The sequence below is a fragment of the Boleophthalmus pectinirostris genome, unplaced genomic scaffold, assembly GCF_026225935.1.
Source record: "Boleophthalmus pectinirostris isolate CB_2022bp ecotype Guang Dong unplaced genomic scaffold, ASM2622593v1 HiC_scaffold_15, whole genome shotgun sequence".
NCBI classification, from domain to species: domain Eukaryota; kingdom Metazoa; phylum Chordata; class Actinopteri; order Gobiiformes; family Gobiidae; genus Boleophthalmus; species Boleophthalmus pectinirostris.
This window is the reverse complement of record NW_026571070.1, coordinates 20,359,093-20,379,005: the sequence shown is the minus strand read 5'-3', so window position 1 is coordinate 20,379,005 and position 19,913 is coordinate 20,359,093. Positions and strand designations below refer to the sequence as shown.

The 19,913-nt window shown below is 39.7% G+C and overlaps 1 protein-coding gene across 1 annotated transcript in view; it reads right to left on the bottom strand.

Moving 5' to 3' along the window:
• stau2 (staufen double-stranded RNA binding protein 2) overlaps nucleotides 1-19,913 on the bottom strand; it is a 56,006-nt gene that overhangs the window by 4,840 nt on the left and 31,253 nt on the right. Inside the window, exon 13 of the mRNA XM_020925676.2 lies at nucleotides 13,832-13,945. Within this exon, the coding sequence (XP_020781335.1) occupies nucleotides 13,832-13,945 (114 nt within the window). The remainder of the gene's footprint in view (nucleotides 1-13,831; nucleotides 13,946-19,913) is intronic.

Here is a 19,913-nt window from a genome sequence, read left to right as displayed (position 1 = left end):
ACTTGATGTTTGTTGCATTCATTTGATCAGATCTGGGCCCTTTCCCCCTGAGTAAATAGCCAGAACCCATCTGTTAAAAGAAGGGGTGGCCACAGATAAACAGCCATAAATCATTAGCAAGGCAGTGGCAGTGCTGCTGATATACAACAGGCAGCCAATCACAGCGGCCTGAGGATCCACCAAGGACACAAGCCTCCACCATGTGGGAATGACATATATTTGTAGGAAATCACTGAAAAGAAGAAGGCAATGTGCACTTGGGCAATTTTACAACAATTCAAAATGCAATGTCCTAAATATTATTTCTAAATAAAATCATTATTATTAAATAAAATAAATTTGAATGTTATCATGTACATTCGAGTAAATTGTCTATCCTAATTTAGATTTTTGTGGATAGAGAAAAAACATGATCCCATATCTGCCCATAGCTCATCACTTATCCCCCTTTTCTCACATACACAGATAACAAAGTGGTCAAATTGCTGCTAGTTACCCAAATATCCTCTTCACACATTGGCTCATTACCCCTCTATCTGTCCGTCTCTAGTTCAAAGGCTTGTGTTCATCTCGCTTCAGTCCGATAGTGTCCGAGGAGCTCCTGATGTGGAGTGACAAGTGCGGCTCATTTTTCTGGGCCCGCTGCGCTGCTAATGGCTCCCCCAACAGAGACTTCACTTCAATCAGCGCCTTTCCCAAACAAAGACCGGGTCCCTGGAGATCCCAGCACAGGTCTGGGATCTGATGGAGCTTTGGAGCCTGACAAATCAGACTCCTGTGTCTACTCTCAACAGTTCCACATCGCACAAAACACAATAAAGACATTTTGGACATACAAAGTATCAAAACACAAATATTACAAAAAAGCCAAAGATCAAGAAGTATCAGAAGAAAATGTGGGGTCTTTAAACCACCCCATCTCTATGAGTGAGTCCGATGGAGCAGAGCAGCCATCAAAGACACCAGGGAGGTCCTAATGATGTGAAGACCACTGGCATGTCATCAGCGACACCTACTGACTTTGTTCAAAAAGTGACTGCATCAGCACAGGACTAATTACAGTTTAGTTTAACTACAGTCTCTTAGCCAAAATAAAGGCCATACTACCACTTTACAACACCTTTCCCTCAACCATTGTCACAAATGAAATCAATGGAACCTGGTTCCAGGTAGTTCCTGGTAATACCGAGCTTCTAAAGAGACTTTGAAAATGGAGGGGATTAGTGTGAGCTACTGATGGGGATGATCTAAGGGATGTCTGCTAGACTAAACAATAGAGTCTGAATGGATTTCAAACTGGGCTTCTTTACAGACACTAGGGAGGGAGATACAAGTGCTATGTTATCAGAGGACTTCTGAAGCTTGATATATTGTACGGGAAAGGGGCTTCTTCTGTTTTCAAAGGGCCACATAAAACCTTGACAGCGCTCCCTCTTTCCGCGTTCACTCACCAAAGTGCAAAGAAATATGAGATTAGCAGGGAGGAGATACTCCCAACACTCATCCTGCTCTGACGGCTCTGTTGGCACCATAGCACGGCACGTCAAGCCTTTTTCTGATCTTCATCAAATTCTTCTACTATTCTTAACACTATCTGTTTCAATATTTTTCCTTCTGTCATCTACGCTCAAGCTGCTTCTCCTCCCTGTGCTTTCATTTCCTCCACATTCTTTTTCTGCTCCTTTCAAACCACTTCAAACCTTTGGAGTGGGATCATTGGAGCATTCCCGTAAAGTTTGTGCAGAACACCTGTGTATGCAAAGGCCCGGCTGCCAGTGTATTCTTCGATTTGTTAATGCTGTGTGATGTGTACATGAATTTTTGAGCAGAAAATGCATTTGGATCAGATGTGGTCCTCACTCTTGCTCCAGATTTCACATCCTCTTCCACATCAGAGGTACTGATAAAAGGGGCAGTGTGCGCCTGGCAGCTGACATGACATTAATCCTGCTCAAGTCACTTCACATGTGCCGCCTCACCTCTTGTGCAACAGTACAGATCAAACACATCTCCAAAAGCATTCACTTCACTTTTGGAGACTGCACATGCGTACTTAGGGCGAGCTTAGTTAAATCAACAGGTACAGGCCAGAGGCTCATCGGGGGAGCGAGCTGCGCTGACATGGGAAGCCATAAATAAAGGCCTAGAGTGCAGCACCGTGTCATGCGTCATTTGGACCGGAGGGGCCAGCTCTATCCCCACCCATCACTGCACCGCTGAGCATGGCATCTCCTAAGGCCTAATACAAAACATCTGGGCGCTGATCACGGGCAGCAGCACCTCAACATACCACACTGCTGCCCTGTCAGCAAAGCATCCTGGAGGAAAAGCAGATACAAGCACATACAGGAGAAAATGGTGCACGCCTAATTGGGAAAAAAAAGCCATACATTTTGAGAAACTTGAGAAACCATTTGTAGCACCCAGTGCTGCAGAAATGGTTTTGCTAGTACATACTACAGACAAAAATTTAATTCATACTTTTAGTTTGATTTAACTTTTTATTGCACAAAATAAAAACAAACATATATGGTTTTAAATATTATGATTAATATTGCTATAGCATTATGAATTTGGTGTCAACTTCACAAGATGTGAATTCACAAAAATGTGAATTTGTTTAGTTGGAGCTCCATTAACTGGCACAGAACTGACAGATACTGTTCCTGAGGTTTGTACAAATAAAAGGGAATTTTAGGCTGATACATTTGATAAGACAAAAATGTTACATACGCTATTCATAGTGAAAGTTGCATGCAGAAGCAGTGACTGTTGCAATGACTAGGCCTAATAACACTGAACAGAGACTAACATTGCAATGGTTAAGGTCATAACTGGACTAAAAAGAAAAGACTATGACCTTTGTGAGACATCCAAGACTTCCCATTTACAAGCAACACTAAAAGTTACTAACATCCCAAAACTGCCTACTAATTCTCTGAGAAACACCCAACAGTACTATGTGTAAGAATGTGTGGGTCACTAAATTTCAAAATTTCAATGAACTCACACATTCCATTGACGCAATACTGATTAAAAATCCTGTGTTACACAAAATGGATTCTTGTAAATTTTAAGCCATGTTAGAATTCAGTTGCTTCTTGAAAAACATACTTGGTTTATTAGTCTGTCTTCATCTCCAAAGTTCAAAATGCTCTGTTGCACCTTGGGATGTCATGAAGCAGTAGTTTTAAAGTATAAACTGCGCCTTTTACCTTTTGTTCAGTAGAGATGGGCAATTCCAGGGCTGAAATCATCCAAAAAAATCTAGTGAATGTGTATGGAGTTTAAAAACAGTGGAGCACTTCTTGTATTACCACATGACATCACGAGAGCTTTCTGTCTGAGAGAAGAACACAGCCTTAATATTCAAGGTTTCTGTGTTAAACATGTGTGAATGAAACAAAACACAACTCCAAATATATTTTTGATGAGGCAACAACATTATAACATAGGTCAGAAAATACCGTAATATGAGCCTTTAAAAAAACTACACATTTATCACAGAGCTCAGTCAAATCTATCCATGACAAGCTGATCATACTTGAAAAGTGCAAAATCAAGGTACATTTTAAGAGGTAAATACCAACTCTCACCATACAATAGACCACCACATTAAGATCTTTCCCGCTTGCAGATAACTACCTTCAGCACCTATGGGAGAGGCCTCTGTGGTTAAGGCTGAAATTAAGCGGCCCTGAGGGAGAAAGGCCAGGCTTCAGGCACTAGTTTCTTTATCAGTGAGAGATAGAGATCAGCCCCGCGGGTGTCCTGATTCTCTTGCTTTGTACTTCGCACCAACCCTTACCAACTCTGAGAGAAAACAATTTCTAATGGGGCAAAAAATGTAAAAAATAAAGCCATCAAAAACACACTTTAGACTGGCTATCATTCTGTTGACATAGCAGCAAATATGAAACAAAAATAGCTACAACGGGACTTCCCACAATATAAGAGTACAAGGGTTGACATGTGCACCAGCTACTACCATAGATAGATATGACTGAACCATATACAATAGAGGTCTGTTAACCACCTAGAATAGTGATAAACGAGTACACTTATAAGAATACTCACACAATATTTATCACTGTATTGGAAAAATTGTACTTTTCTTCTACGAATGACTTGATGAGCCTTAAAAGCAATCTTTTTGAAAATGAGATAGATGAAAAAAGAAATATATTGCCAGTACTTACCACAGTCTCTTCTTTTTTAGAGACTGTCACATTACAATGCATTTAAATGTAGGAGCTTGCAACTCAATACTCTTTTTTAAAACAGAAAACAATGGCACAAAATCAGAAAGGTATGATATCAAATAGGGTGTACCCCAAGGCTCGATTCTTGGGCGCAAATTATTTATTTTATATATGAATGATTTTGTTAATGTATCTGAACTTGGGAAAATTCTATTTGCTGATGATACAACCTTATTTTACTCTGGAAAAGATATAAAAGAGGTCACAAATAAAGTAAACGAAGAGCTAAGAAAAGTAAAATATTGGTTTGATATAAATGGATTGATTGTTAATGTTAAAAAAAACTAATTTCATTGTATTTAATGATAAAAAAGAAAGATGACTTAACATTAGAAATAGATGGGATACAGACTGAAAGAGTAAGCAAAACTAAATTTTAAGGAGTCATGATTGATGAAGGTCTAAACTGGAGGTCCATTATAAATTACACTAAAGGCAAAAAGTTCTCACTAAATAATGCAACATTATAAACCTTGTATAACTCTGTAATTGCTCCATATCTGATGTACTGTGTGGAAATTTGGGGGCCAACATGTAAAACTTATCTACAGCCATTATTTATTTTACAGAAAAGGGCCTTGAGAATTATCACCAACAGTCATTATCGACAATGAACTCAAAGTAATATATAAAGCAAAGTGCAATGTCTTTCCTGTAAATATTCAAAGACTGTTCGAGATGAGAACAAGAACTAGAATTTAAAAGGAACCTGCATGTTTAAAAGAACAGATTCAGGACCAAGGTTATGCAGTGAAGCATCACTGTCAAAGGAGTTAATTTATGGAATAGTCTTGAAAAAGATATAAAAGAATCCAGTACAATGATGGCATTTAAAAATATTCCTTTGTATGTCTAGTAAATGTGAAGAGACTGACAACAAAACTTTGTACTTTGATACGGTAATCCCACTGGTGGGTTTCAGGTTCTATAATCTTATGATCTCCAGCATTGGGTGCCGGAGTCAGTTTTCCTAATTGATTACATTCTACTTAGTTCTGAAATATCCAAACGGTAACTTCACAAATGTTAAACCTGAACATTTCTATTACTTACTAAACTTGAACAATTCAATGCATTGCAACAAAGATTAACAATAGATTAGAATTGTTAATCACTAGATTAACAATAATCATTTTAGCTGCTCCTTCTGTATAAAAAATGATTGGCTGACAGAATGTTGTGATGTTATCTGAAACCCAGCAATAGACACAAACCAGTTCCTGAAGGAGTCCTTGTGAGTCGGAAAATCACATCATGTCCCAGACAGCGTTTTACACCTTCCATGTCCCCTCAACTTTTATTCATGTCATACCCTTTAGGGACGGGGCAGTAAAACCTGTTGTGTCTGTAATTTGCCACATACCCGAACAAGGGCCGAGACTGTTTCACATTACCCAGCATGCTTTGAGGTATACTACAAGGGGATTGTTTGGTCTTTTTCCCTAATCCGTAGGAGTGGAGAGCGAGGATGAAATTTACAGTGCGGCAGCGGTTGACAGAGACTCATCAGGCCTGAGGGAGCCCAAAGTGTTATGAAAACGACATCATATCGCTATGACAACAAGCAGTGTGTAATGCAAAGTCAGATTATGTATAAGACATTGTTTACTCAAAACAATAAATTCCACAAAGCTGAATTCAACATGGAAGCTCCCTCAATGGAAATCGATGCTTTTGAATGAATCGTTTTGGGGACCACACTAACTAGACGGAAATAAAACAAAATCTAAGAGCACACTAAAAACATCTGTCTTTAAGAAGTTGGTATAATGCAATTACTGTATGCGTTTAAAGCAAGTCCAGCCTTTCCAAACCAAAAGAAATAGAAACCAAGACATGTTTTGCTGTTGCTGTGAGTCAACACTAGTGATAACAAAACCTGATTTACAGGAGGAGCAGCACTGCATATAAACCAAAACAATTACCTTTAGTAAGAACTCAATAAAGTTAGTGGGTCATGGTGAATGCAAACCAAAAGCTTTACTTTCAACACAGGCGCTAGCAAAAGGAAAATTAATTCTTCTAAAATGGTGAATATGTTAATGAGCAAACAAAAAGCACTATATTTGCATCTGTGTTCTCTAATGCAATAAGCCAAAACACTTTAAAAACTAATTTTCTGTTAAATTTGACAGTAGAATAAAGGTTTAGAACTACAGTCAGTATACACTTTAGATTAGTCTGTGAAATCGCCATTTCTCCACAAAGTGAGAGTGAGTTGTTAATCCTTTATCAGTCAGCTCACACATTTTACAACATGGATAACAGACAGTAAACACCAGGGAGGTGCTGCACTTTAACATTAGCTGATTAAGAAACAGCTAATTAGAGACCCATCAGTAAAGCTGTACAGACCAATGTAAACTGTAGAATGTAATCAACAGGGCTGAGACATGGAAAAAAAAGAATCACAATCAGTGCTATTTAACAGTACAATAACAATAGCCCAATTTATTCCTTTAAAGTCAGAACTCTACTCTGAACCAAATCTTGAATATTCAGATAATTTCCTCAGTCCTAATTGATATTTTGCAGAGACATCGAGCTGGGGGTGTTCTACATCTATCTCTACTGATGTTCAGTAGTTACCATGGTCATACAATGCACACATTGTAGCAAAAAGTTTAAAATAGTCTGAAAAATCAAGAAAAAATACAAAACGGACTTAAACAATTCTTTTTCAGAAGCCTGTAGTCAATATATGGTCCTGCTTAGATTTTCAACAAAAAAACGTGAGAGCGACTAACTGAAAAACTGTTGGCTAATGCTAGCTTGTGACTGTAATGTGTGAGAGACTTGCTTAAGAGCAATACCTTTTGGTAGTTCCAACCAAGTCAACACTTGCTGGTCAGACTGTGTTAAAATAAAGCTCAGATTAAGTCAAATTTTAGTTACAAAGCTTCTAACAGAGTAGTACTTCAGTTAGCTTGATATCCTCGGGGAATGTTGATGGCATCAGCTACAACGTATCAATAGACTCATGACCAAGTTTGGGTTTCTCATTTCTACAACAGTTTGAGTGAAAACATTATTAGTTTTTCTTTGTTAAGAAAGAAAGCCTAGCTCCTTATGTGCACCATCCATCTATCCCCAATTCTCCTCCTCCCTCCTCTCCAGTGTAACGCTAGGTCCCATAGACAGAGGTCAGGGTGCTAATGGAGAACCCTGTGGCCTTGGGTGCCTCTGGAAACAAACGCCCCCTCCTTTCGCTTCGTATAAATCAGGCTGGCTTCACCGAGTGGCACAGAGCTCTGATGTATCAGCCTTGTCTCATTTCAAAGTCCAGCTAAAGGCTCACACGGTTCCACGTTTACGCGCCAAGCACAAGGGAGGCGAGCCATCCAGAACCAGAGAATTACAGAAAGAAGAAAAATACGCAGAGAGTATGAGTTTGTGTTTTAGAGTGAAGGTGAAGGGAATTCGGAAAAGAGGAAATGTCCCAGAGGAGAAGGGGCCCTCTATTATAAATGTTTACTTAGCAACTATGCTACATTAAAGCTCTCATTTTGAAGCATCTACAATAAATCATAGCTTTTATACCAAGTTGTTTTCACATGGTCCGGGATGAAAATGTTTTACAGAGCCCTTTTAGGATTTCAAGAGCAATCAAAACATAATTCATCCAACTTGGTATACATTCTGCACAGGGCTGAGTGATTGTTGAGGTAATTGCATTTTGTGGTTTTCTTTAGCTACAGCTTACAGCAAAGCATTTCCTATACATTCCATACTGTTCCCTAGCACACATTGGATGCCATTAAATAGACCCGACTTGTTTTGTTTTTACACCCACACAACTTGGCAAAATAAATCAGGTCCTAAAATGCTATTGAGGGACACAAACTAATTAAAAACTAGCTCTATAAAATTTGCTCTGCAGCCTTCAGTAATGAAGAGTGCTGTACCCAATTTGCTGAGTTGAGTGATAAAAAGGTTAAGTCAGTAGGCCTGCCATGATTATTATTATATCAACTTATTCAATATACGATAGAAGGAACTAAGCGGTGCTCAATATTTATCATGGGTATATTTTCCTTGCATTAGTGAAGACATTTTTAAAGTTGTAAAATAAAATAACTTTTATGACTGATAAATACAGAATTACTATTGTATTTCTTCCTGCTATTTATTCAGTGTGGTTTATCGAATTACTGAAATTGTACATTCAGAAAAGATTTACTGAGGGTATCCTACTTTAGTTGAGGTGGCTCGGGCATCTGTTCCGGATGCCTCCTGGGCGCCTCCCTCGGGAGGTGTTCCGGGCATGTCCCGCCGGGAGGAGGCCCCGGGGAAGACCCAGGACACGCTGGAAGGACTATGTCTCTCGGCTGGCCTGGGAACGCCTCGGGGTCCCCCCGGAGGAGCTGGAGGACGTGTCTGGGGTGAAGGAAGTCTGGGAGTCCCTGCTTAGGCTGCTCCCCCCACGACCCGGCCCCGGATAAGCGGACGAAAATGGATGGATGGATGGATCCTACTTTACGGTTCTTGTGTCTCTTGAACAGATTTTCTTCAGCAATATATCAGACTTCATTCTTATTACTCCAATCAGATAGAAGGGAGCAACTCTTGATTATACTTTATCATTTTGAGGTCCTAATACTACAATGTGTTCACTTTTTGAGTAGCACAACACTATGAATGTATTTACATAAGAGATTGGGAGTAACACATGGGGTGATGTTTTGACAAGGCCAGTGGGCAAATTCCCACAAACAAGAACACTGTTTGCACAAAGTGTAGCACTCTGTGACACCTTCATTATAATTGGTGTTAAACCCTGAGGTAGCTTTTGTTTCCCAAGTTTCAAAATGTCCACTACGAAAGTACTAGCATGCAGATGAGAGGAAGGTGGTTGTGGTCAGAAGGAGAGGGGGTGTGGTGAGGAGCTCAGACAGAACAACATTCCCCTTCATTCTGCTCATCTCCTCAAGTAAATGCTCAAGCACCACCAAGTTATGCTCCAAATATGAGCAGTTCACAAGCTATGAAACCTGTAAAACTTGACATAAAAAGATGGGAGCTATCAAAAATAGATATTGCACTTTTGATTTTGTTTTGGTGATAGAATACTGAGTGAGTCACCAATAATAACACTTATTTTAAAATGCTACGTAAAAAAAAATTCTGACAAAAACTAAATGTCTGCATTTACAAGAACGGATGCAATATATATGTGAACTTTGAACTTATTGTTAGAAAAATCACCAAAAAGCAATTGGACTGTATGGAGTGTGTCTTGTTAGTATCATAACTAACTAGACACAACTCTGCTGGTCATTCTTGGTTAACGATCCACAACAAAAACATTACTAGGACAGCATGTTCTAGGTGTTAGAGACGTCATCTCATTAAACAGACCCGAAAATATTTGGTGGCTATTGTATTGATGGAGATATAAACACACGCCTTTGTATGCACTTTTTGTCTATGCCCGTTCTTATGCCAACGAGGTAAACATCACAACCTCCAATTACTGTCAATATATATGACTTAACCAGGATGATTAATTTTAGATTCCAGTCCAACAGGCATGTGGAGTATAAACTTTTACATCCTTTATGAACAAGGTAGATCACTTTACAATTTTGCAATTGGACAATAGGCAATATGAAGCATTTTGTGGTTTAGTGTTTATATTTGTTTGAGCTAGTGAGACTAAGCTTCTTCACACCCAGCGATACCTGAACTGTTAGGAGATTTTAATATTTTCTACAGCTACGGAAAGGATGAAATTACAGCTTAACATTTCAGTCAAGTTAAACATACAAGTATAGAGTCATTCTAAAGCTGTATTATGGCTGTATAACATAAGAAATCTGTCATAGTGTTTGAATAAACAGAATTGAAAATTCACCTTTGCAAAGTGAAGCGCTACAGGTGTTTTCTCCATAGGCATCAAATCTCACATTGTCAAAGGGAGATGGCAAAGCAAAGCAAAAGATTAAATAGCAGGCCCTTATCTTGGGGACCTTTTCAGACAGGCAAACTATCACTCCCTATCAAGTGACATTAAGATAATGAGCCTGAGATGGCACAAAGAGCCACAGGCAGCAAATTAGCAACCATGTCATTTGTGCTTCCCATGGCAGAGACGAGGGAGTAGAGGTGTGACTCGTTTACACAATTTATCAGCACCAAATTTGTGTGTGTGGGATCTCACGCTCTTGGCCCAACAACTCTTAACGGTGCAAGGCCACTGCCAAAACACAAAGCCCCTTTTAGCACCAAGGTGATAATGAATCTCACACCTGAAGCCCCTTTAAAACCATCACAGGTATAACAGGTATGAAAGCAAAAGGGAGGGGGCAGTCAGTAATTATACTCAGTAATTACTAGGATTAAATAATGACAAACAAATGACAATACTGTGAGTATTTCTGACTACTCAACTCTCACATGTCAACAATGTAGCTTTAAGGCAAGCTCCAATATATACAACTTGACAAGAGCAACATGTGCTCAGAACTAAACTAAGGAGGCTTTCATGTGCATACCTTAAAAAGGTGCTCTGGATTTAAAATAATGACTACTGGGTTTAGGGGTTAGCTAAGTAAAAGTTCCCATCGGAATCACAGCGCAACAAATTATTAAATTTTTTTGTAAAATCATGTTTCATTCTGATTTGCATATCATTCATAGAGAACTATTTTCTTCAAGGCTATTATTTATTTCCAACTTAGATTGTAGTTTAAGACACCTCACTGTGTTATGAGGGCCATTTTGAGTAAAGAGTCTGAAGTGTGCTTAGTTCCACACCATATCAGCCCTTAACAGACATGCTAATACTCTAAGGGGCCACTTGAAGCTATCAACAGTTTCCCTAATGGGCAAGTTCATGTTTATTCTCTCCCCACTGGTCAGCACTTCCTCTGGAGAAGACGGCCTCTTCTACCTCCCATTCTCTCTTCATCAATCTCCTAGAATCCACTCAATCAATTTCTCTTCACTTCTTGTGGGCTGGGCGCTGCTCCATCATTCTCCCACAGCCCTGCTCCTTTTCGCATCACACTCTAATCTCTGGACTGAAAGGTGTTTCCTGAGGAGGCCGTGTGAGCGGACAGCCCCAGTGATGGATGCCTTGACTATGGACACCTCAGTCTGTCCTTTTTAGGCAGGGAATGGACTGGGCTGAGGCACAGCTTTGGCACAGGCTGAGACTTTGTAATGAATCATGTTATTATTGTAGTTAACTGGCAGTAGTCATGCAACCTATGTTTTCCATTCCTTTTTAAAGAAAGTCTGAAAAAAACAAACAAACAAAAAAAAAAAACATGATGCCCAAAGACTAAAGTCACCATCTGTACGTCATTTAAGTAATTCACATTTATTAATACATTAATTAAAAGAGCACTGCTAAGCATACATTTTCAACTTTAAAAAAATAAGTCAACATTTTTGGTAGTTAACAGACATATCTGCAGCTTGTAGCTAGAACAGATGATGACTCCTGCAGGGCAATGTCCTCTTTAATCCATTCAGCTGAGTCCCACTCTAAACATGTAAATACATGGGAACAGTGCTTTAAAGTGATTGATATTCATTACGCCTACCAAGACGCATGTATACACTGCAGATGAGGCAGATTAATCCCCCTTCAGTCTTTGCTCTTCCATCATATGCATTCAGGTGCTGTGTTTGGTTACACAACATAGCCACATGAAGAATCAGACAGGAAAAGTCAATGGGGAGGAGAGCTTGTCCAACAGCTGCCTGCCTGCTTGGGTAACACTCGTGCAGGACCCCCTGAGAGGAGCTCGGGATGGGGTAATGTCTGCACTACAGTTGGAAAGGCAAACTTCAAACACAGTCCCGTACACCTCCGCCTCTACCGTCCCCCTCTCCCGCTGTTCGTCCTGAGCTCTGTGGGGGACCTCTAGAGACCGGCCCAGCAGTCAACACAACATGAATCAAGCCGTCTAACTCCAACTGCCGTCATCCTCTGCTACCAGTTGTTGTTTCTCTAATCTACAGCAATTAATGTGTTTTTAGGTGAATGAAGAAATGCCAGAAAGTGTGCCACATGTAAAGAAACCACCTTTTTCTTTTTCTTTATGCACAAAAACTTTACTTTTTATTGTGATGAAAAAAAAACTGGAGGCAGATGGATTTGTAGTTATAATGTGATAATGTAGAACATGCAGTTAAAATAAAGTTCATATTAAGCTACTGTCATAGGCCTGTTGCTAATCTAATAAGCGTTTACATCTTTTATTCTGATTATTAAGTATTCCTCATGATGGTGAAGCAGTGGCTGAGCTGAGGACACCAGTGTAGCACAGCTCCTCACAAACGCTTGGCCTGATGGCAGACAACAGTCACCCTGTCATCTCCAATCGCTGAGCGCTCATGTTGGAGCCGCGACACCTCCACAGTGCTCTGTGTTGTGCCCCCCTGGTGTCCTGCTGCCGCCACAGTCCCACTGCAGCACTTACTTCAGCTCTACAGAACAAACACAGAATCAGTCTGTCCCAAAAGCAGGCACTTTAAATGGCAATGTCTAATTAGGTAAGAGCATAAAGGCTTAGTTTGAGTTAAGGAAGAGGGAAAAACAGCTATGTCAGCAGAGGATGTCAGACTACGTGCTACAACATATGGTTTGATAAATCTGGGATTTGTTGATAAACATCATGGAATCTGAGGCTGTGATAGCCCAGAGCCAGCAGCATAGACATGCATGACAGAAGGCACAGAGCAGAGAGCAAAAAGAGGGCATCAGATCTGAGTTGTAGACTTCTCATTCACTACCAAAATATTCGTATAACCAAGAAAGATAAAACATTACAGAATTCTGTATTACAACCAAATCAAAATGTCCCAGCAAAAACAGAAACCGCACAATCTTCATTGAAACGTCAAATGTGTGACGCCTTCAGACCTACTTTTGGTGCTGGTGAGGAGGTTTGGGGGCTGGCGAGGATGACCTCTTATTGTTGGGTGCTCCCTTTGTGGTCACTCCTCACTGTACTGCGGAGAGTAGAAGAAAGGACTGCTCTAACAGTCGGTCATGCCCCACTGCTCCTGGCAACAACAGGTCCGGAGGACGCAGACCTGCCTGGCCTATATTGGCTTGGCTCGCAGTCTGCGACGGCGGCACTAGCCCCCTGTCAGCTGTCCCATTCAGAGCTGGACTGGCCCTTTATTAAAGCTTTGAAGATTGTTGAACAAAGGGAAGTCCTATGTTTAGATGATAGAATGTAAGCAACTGGTTTTCTGCTTGGGCAACACAAGACAAAGAGCCTTCTTCTGAATACAGAGTGGAAGCTGTGGAGATGGACTGAGAGAGAGCGGGCTGCGACTTGTGAAGATGGACCGAAAATTACAGAGATCTGGCAGGTGCTTGTGGTCAGGACAGAGAAGTGCAGGACGCAATTACTGCCACAGGTGGTAGTTGGTTCTCTAAAGATTTATATTAAACCCACAAAGCCATGTTGGAGTTTATAATTAGAGGATCAAATTAAAGTCAGTTTAATGCTTCATACAGCTAGACACACTGAACAGTAGACTCTGAGTTATGAGCATCAAAAATCATCTAAAATCTGGCACATGGTCTAGAACAGACTCTCTTGTACCTGGTCATGGCTGGCTTGGAGGGTGCTCCCGGTGCCGTGGAAGGTCATTTGCACAGGAGAGAGGGTCAGGTAGGTCACAAAATCCTTGCCACTCTGTGCATCACTGTACTGCACCTGCAGGACACAGAAAGTTATACAAATGTGTTAATACTAAACATCGGAATTAATCAGTAAAATGCCAAAATAAGGAGTGAGACAGGCCAGTGGAGTTTTCATTGGAACAGGTTTGGAAATGGATGGCCAGAGACTAAATCTCTGACATCTAATTGCTGCCATGGCACATTTGTGGATAATTACCCAACATACAGCATTGGCAACAAAGAAAGCAGAGTGTATTGGTGTGTATGTGTAATTTTAGAAGCGGGATGTACCCAGGAGGTAAGTGTGACATCATGAGTGACCCTTCATCGCAGAAAGGTTAACTCTGCAGGCATTCCTAAATGCTCTGCAATCAGGACTGTTATGACATGATGCTCTTCTGGGACGGTTTGCTCCTTTGAGCCAAACACTATGGTAACACTGCTGCCCCTCTGCCCTACTTCTCACTGGTTCTTACTCTCAGCACGCGTGTGCATTTGCATGAGTATACATGTGCGCGTACATGTGCAGGACTTTGCCTGGCCTACTTAAGACCAGGACAGCTGAATATCAGCAACTCAAAGTGAAGTGAATGAAGAAGAATATCTTTTTAAATGTTGTCAGTTATCTAATAAATGGCTTGTCTCTTCCTAATTTGATGTTGGCACTGTGAACCAGGCATGGTTATGCCAAATGAGCTTACTGAATACTCATACAGAATGTACTTTGTGCAAGCTCTGATTATGAGGTCTATTTTTAAATGTACCAGTTTAACCTGTAAAAAGGACTGAGGATCAAGTAAATAAAAAGATGCATTAATTAAATTATGGCAGGAGATGACAACACACTACTGTCCTGGTGACATAATGCAGTGTACTAAACTGTCGCACAACAGCAGTGAGATACAATATGAAAATAATGTATCTTATAAGAATAAGGGACATTTTATAGTTACAAACTCCTCCATTCAGCATGTTTGTCTGAAAGAGTCTAAGGCACTCTGAACAGGCCTAACGAATCATCCCAGGTTCCAAAATGGCCTCTAATCCACTTCCTTTAGAGACAAAGACAGAAGAAAGTTATGCAAGGCCTGCGATTGATCGGCGGCACTAACGTGGAACGACCTCTGACATCTGGCTTCTCAATGGCTGATGGCTCTCTGCAAATGCTTCTCTTCACTGGAACAAACAGGAACATGCACAAACTGAAAGCACCCTCTCTCAGAGCACACAGGAGTATCAAAACAACCTGTACTGGATGTATACAACTATGTACACTATAAAAACAATAATAAATGTCAGGATACCAAATGGAAGCACATTGATAGGAACTGAATACTGATTAAAACCACTATATTTAGAGTAGTAATTCTGAGGACTCTTCAAGCAACAATAACACATACCTAATTTAGTAAGGAGCTGAAAATAACCACTAAGGTTGATTTCATACAAAACCAAGTGTAGTCTAATTACAGGCAAACAGCACAAAAATAACCCCAGAAGAGTAGAAATAAAGCCAAGAAACACTTGAATCTTTGTTGGTGAGAAGCAATTAGAGCCACAAAGTGAGCCTCTTCAGTAGAGACCAGAGGTCAAGAGCTGTTTAACCAGACTGTTCATATGCTCTGCACTTGTGCTGGGGACCATCGACCCAGGACAAACAAAACCTTTGCTTTAGAAGTCGGGACTGGGTTTTGTCAGAACCAAACAAGAGCTGCACAATGAGAACAAATGACTTCCTCTGGCCCTTCAAACCAATGTAACCAAATGTCTAAATATAGCACAATTCATTGCTTGGAGTTGGTATGTATTTGAATAAAATTTCTTATTATGATGTTGAGTGGTACCGGCACCACAATTTGAGAAGCACAGATCTATACAATCAAAATACAAAAAACAGATTGCACTGCACATTGTATTTAACTTGATGCAGTGCTGGCATTTTGAGGCTTTTTTGATTTAGAAGTTTACAAATGGGCTTGATTGAGGTGAAAAAAAAAGAACAGTGGGATTTTCCAAACATGCGCAGACAGTGGATAAGCAGGAACACACACCAGTGGGCCACCGTGCGAGCAGACGAGGCGCGCGCCAAGCTAGCACAGCACTCAGGCTGATTTATACCACCAACAAAACTGTTTTCATAGATTGTGTCTCTTCAGGCCACAAAGTACAGCTGCAAGCCATCATAAGTCCCGCAAAAATCAAGTGAGGGGGGATTAGCCACCCATAAATTTACTTTTTAACACAAACTCTAAAGTAAACATAGGGCTGAGTATTTTGATCATCTATGAAAGCTATATTATCTGCAATGAATATGGGGTAGACACCACAGTACCAAGGATTGCACAAGGTGTAGTCGGCAGCGCTTGAAGAGGGTTTCTGATACTGCCAAAGAAGGAAGCACAGAGAGAAGAATAAACAGTGCAAAAGTGTGAGAAATCCTGGGAACTGTACGACTGGATATCAACAGTCAACGCATGCCAAGGATAGTGTTCTCATTTACACAGGATTTCCAGTTGAGAAGGAACTTCACTGCTTCATTTCTCTTTAAACCCACCTCCTGTGTCAAGTCTACCTAGCTCAGATAAGATACTAATCATCTACGGGCTGTGAGATGGGCGCTGGATTTGGCAGGTGGACAAAGCTGATTGAGAGATGCATAACATCGTTTCACATGCATAAGCAGCACAATACTTAGAAAGTCCTGCTCCAATAAGATAACTGATACTTATAGATTGTGCCACTTGGTCATGTCACAGCACAATTGCCACAGCAACAAAAGTAGTGTGTTTAAACACCAGTATACCAAATAAACAGTACCGATTCCGATATCATGATAATAATAAAAAACAATGTTAATGTTGAAAATCACGTTTTATCGTCCAAATAAAATCTTAGTACTTTTTTATATTACCACAAGGCCTTACATCTGTGTAATCCCTCAGTTGTCCTGCTAGGTTTCATCGAGGTCCATGGGTGCATACAGGTCTATGTGGTCTACACCTCAAGATAATTCTAAAACTATTCAGGAAAGGTTCATTTCCATCCTGTGAATGTGATGCTTTTTAGTATTCATACCTGCTCAGATAAGAATCTAGTTTTGATACTAGTTTTAGTATAGATTAGTATCTGAATTTCAATACTTTTTACAATCCTATTCCTCTAATAATCTTGAATACTGCATCCATGCATTGCCCTTATCTGATATAAATGTCTAATAGAACCCAATCTTTTTCAAAAGGAATTGTTGTGCCCACTGATTCCATTTTATGGAATCACAAAAATTATTACAAAAAAGAAAAATCTTTTCTAACCTCTAGTGGCTGCAAAACATATTCTGGCACTATTGTGCAATAGGGAAGAACTATGCTCAATTGAAAAGAATGTAAATATGTGTCCTCATCTCCCATTATATCAAAATCCAAATCAACGCCAACCAAGAAACCATTGCAAACCATGAGCTTGGCAGAGATATCCATAGAGTAATGGGAAAACAGGAAAAGCTGACACAAAGCCATATCATACTAAAACAGTCTAGTAATAATCCATAAAGTTATGACTCCTATAAAACAACTTTTCCTCACAATTAAAACACTACAACCAGGCATAAATCTGAACAAAAACCCATGTCATATTTTCCACTGAAAACAATAGTTGAACAACTGGGTGAAGCTTATGCAGAAAAGGTGTTAAAACTATTATATCTGCCAGTTATGAAGAAATGTTGCCTTTGTATATTAAAAGTAAGAGGAATTATTGTTTCAGTAATTGCTGCTATTACCATGAATGTGGCTGCTCAATTTGGCTTGATGGTTAGTAATAATTTTTACAGCCAATTGCCCGACAACATTAAGGGATAAACAGATGTATTTTATCTTTACCTTACAGAAGAGCCATTTTAAATTGTGCATCAATTGAAACATGACCCAATCAACACAATTTCATTAGCGGTTAATTTCCTGTATAAATTGCCTAGTCACTGTGCTGTGATCTGAAGTTGCGGATGTCTTTGATGACTCCATTAAGTGATGTGATGGCAGAGGGGCTGTCCAGCTGGAGCTAGAAGCAGGAACAATCAAAGAATGCAAGCAGGAAAGCATAGACAGGGGCTGTGTCATGGCGAACCTCAAACCTAAAGGTCCTATATTACACAACATTGACTCTTGTGAGTTTTAAGGCATGCTAGAATGTTATTATCTCCTCAAAACCATACCTGAAGTTGTGTTTTGTTTCATTCGCACATTTGAGAAACCTTTTATTATTAGTCTCTCTATATCTCCAAACCTCAAAATGCTCTGTTCCACCTTGTGATGTGATGTAGTGGTAGTTTAAGTTAACAGCTGTCTTTTACCTTTTGTTCAGAAAAAACTGGCAATTCCAGGGCTGAAATGATCCAAATGATTCTAGACAAGGTGTTTGGAGTTTACAAAAACAGTTAAACACTTCCTTTATTACCACATAACATCACAAGGTGGAAGCACAAGTGTTTTCTGTTTGAGAGAAGAATACAGCCTAAATTTGCAGGGTCAGTATGAAAACGTGTGAATGAAACAAAACATGATGAGGAAACAACATCTTAACATGGATCTGAAAATAGTGTAATATGGGCACTTTAAACTGCACCTCAACATCTGTCCATATGTTGATTATTACCTCCTGCTTTTGTTTCTGCCCTACTTCTGTAACACATGCCCCCTATGCCAACACTCCTGGTCAAATACATACAATATAGTCACTTTCTCAAAAACTCAGTAAAGTAAATGCCAGCATTCTCTCTCCAAACTGGCATGAGTACAGCAAGTGCATTTCTGTTTATTGAGTCACAGTTTTTCAATCAAATCTATACGGGGGACTTAACAGGTATGAGTAGGCAGCTGTGGAGGTCCGTACACATTAATTTAATTTGTTCAATTCAATAACATTGTAATACAAAAACAAATTGATAGATAGATTTGGACAATCATCACTAAGTATTTGCAAAAAGAAAAAGAAAAGTGAAAAGTAACATAAAAATGGCTCTCACCTTACAATAAATGTTCTGAGTTTTTTTGTTCTCATGATGAATAGCCTAGATGACTAAGGAAATTAACATGCAGGTGTAGTCCAGAATGAGTTTTAATCAATGCCTGTTGCTGTCACAGACTAGCAAACTATCAAGTTACACTCATGGGTAGACTCCAAGAAATGAAAACATCTCCAAAGAACCCTCAGCAGGTAAAAATATAAATATAAATAAAGTGTTTTTTCTCATCTGATAAAGAGTGGACATTGGTATCTCTGGGCAGGTATGCGCCAAAGACTTTCCACTGCTGATTAGTGCCACATAGGCCCGGCTGTGCCTGGATATGGAGCCACATGCTAACAACGTGTGCTTGATCTGCACCTGTGAGTGTCAGAAATCCCCAATCTGCCAGAATCAAAAACAGAAAAGACCCAAGTGTTTCTGAACACTCCTCATTGGTAAATGTCAGCGAGTATGAATACAAAACATGACTTTCTCATGCGGTAACACGAAACACAGTCTGTGGTTGAAACTAACCATTCTGGTTGACCAACATCATGACTATATTTGAAACCAATCAAAGAAAAGAATCAATGTGTATGCACAGTCATGCTCATGCTGGCCCTACCATTTCTGTCCACAGAAAGGTTACAAAGGTTTTGATAATTTGATCAATAAGGAAAAATAATACAGATAAAGCACTGGTTGCATAAAGCTTATTTTTCAATATTATGTGTTCAAGCAGGTGCTATTTTTGAGCATTAGATTACTGCACACGTTAGTACCTCGACTCAAATGCATGCTGTTTTAACATGTCACTAAAATAAGCACATTTAATTATAGGGAACTCTAATAGATGTAGTGAGCGACTTCCCAAATTATAAATATATCTAAGCTTTCTTAAAGGTTGTATGGAGGATTTTTTTTTGTTTCAAATTGTCAATGATAGCATTATAGAGATGCAGTAGCCTTGTAATTATGATGACCAAAAAAAAGAGAATAA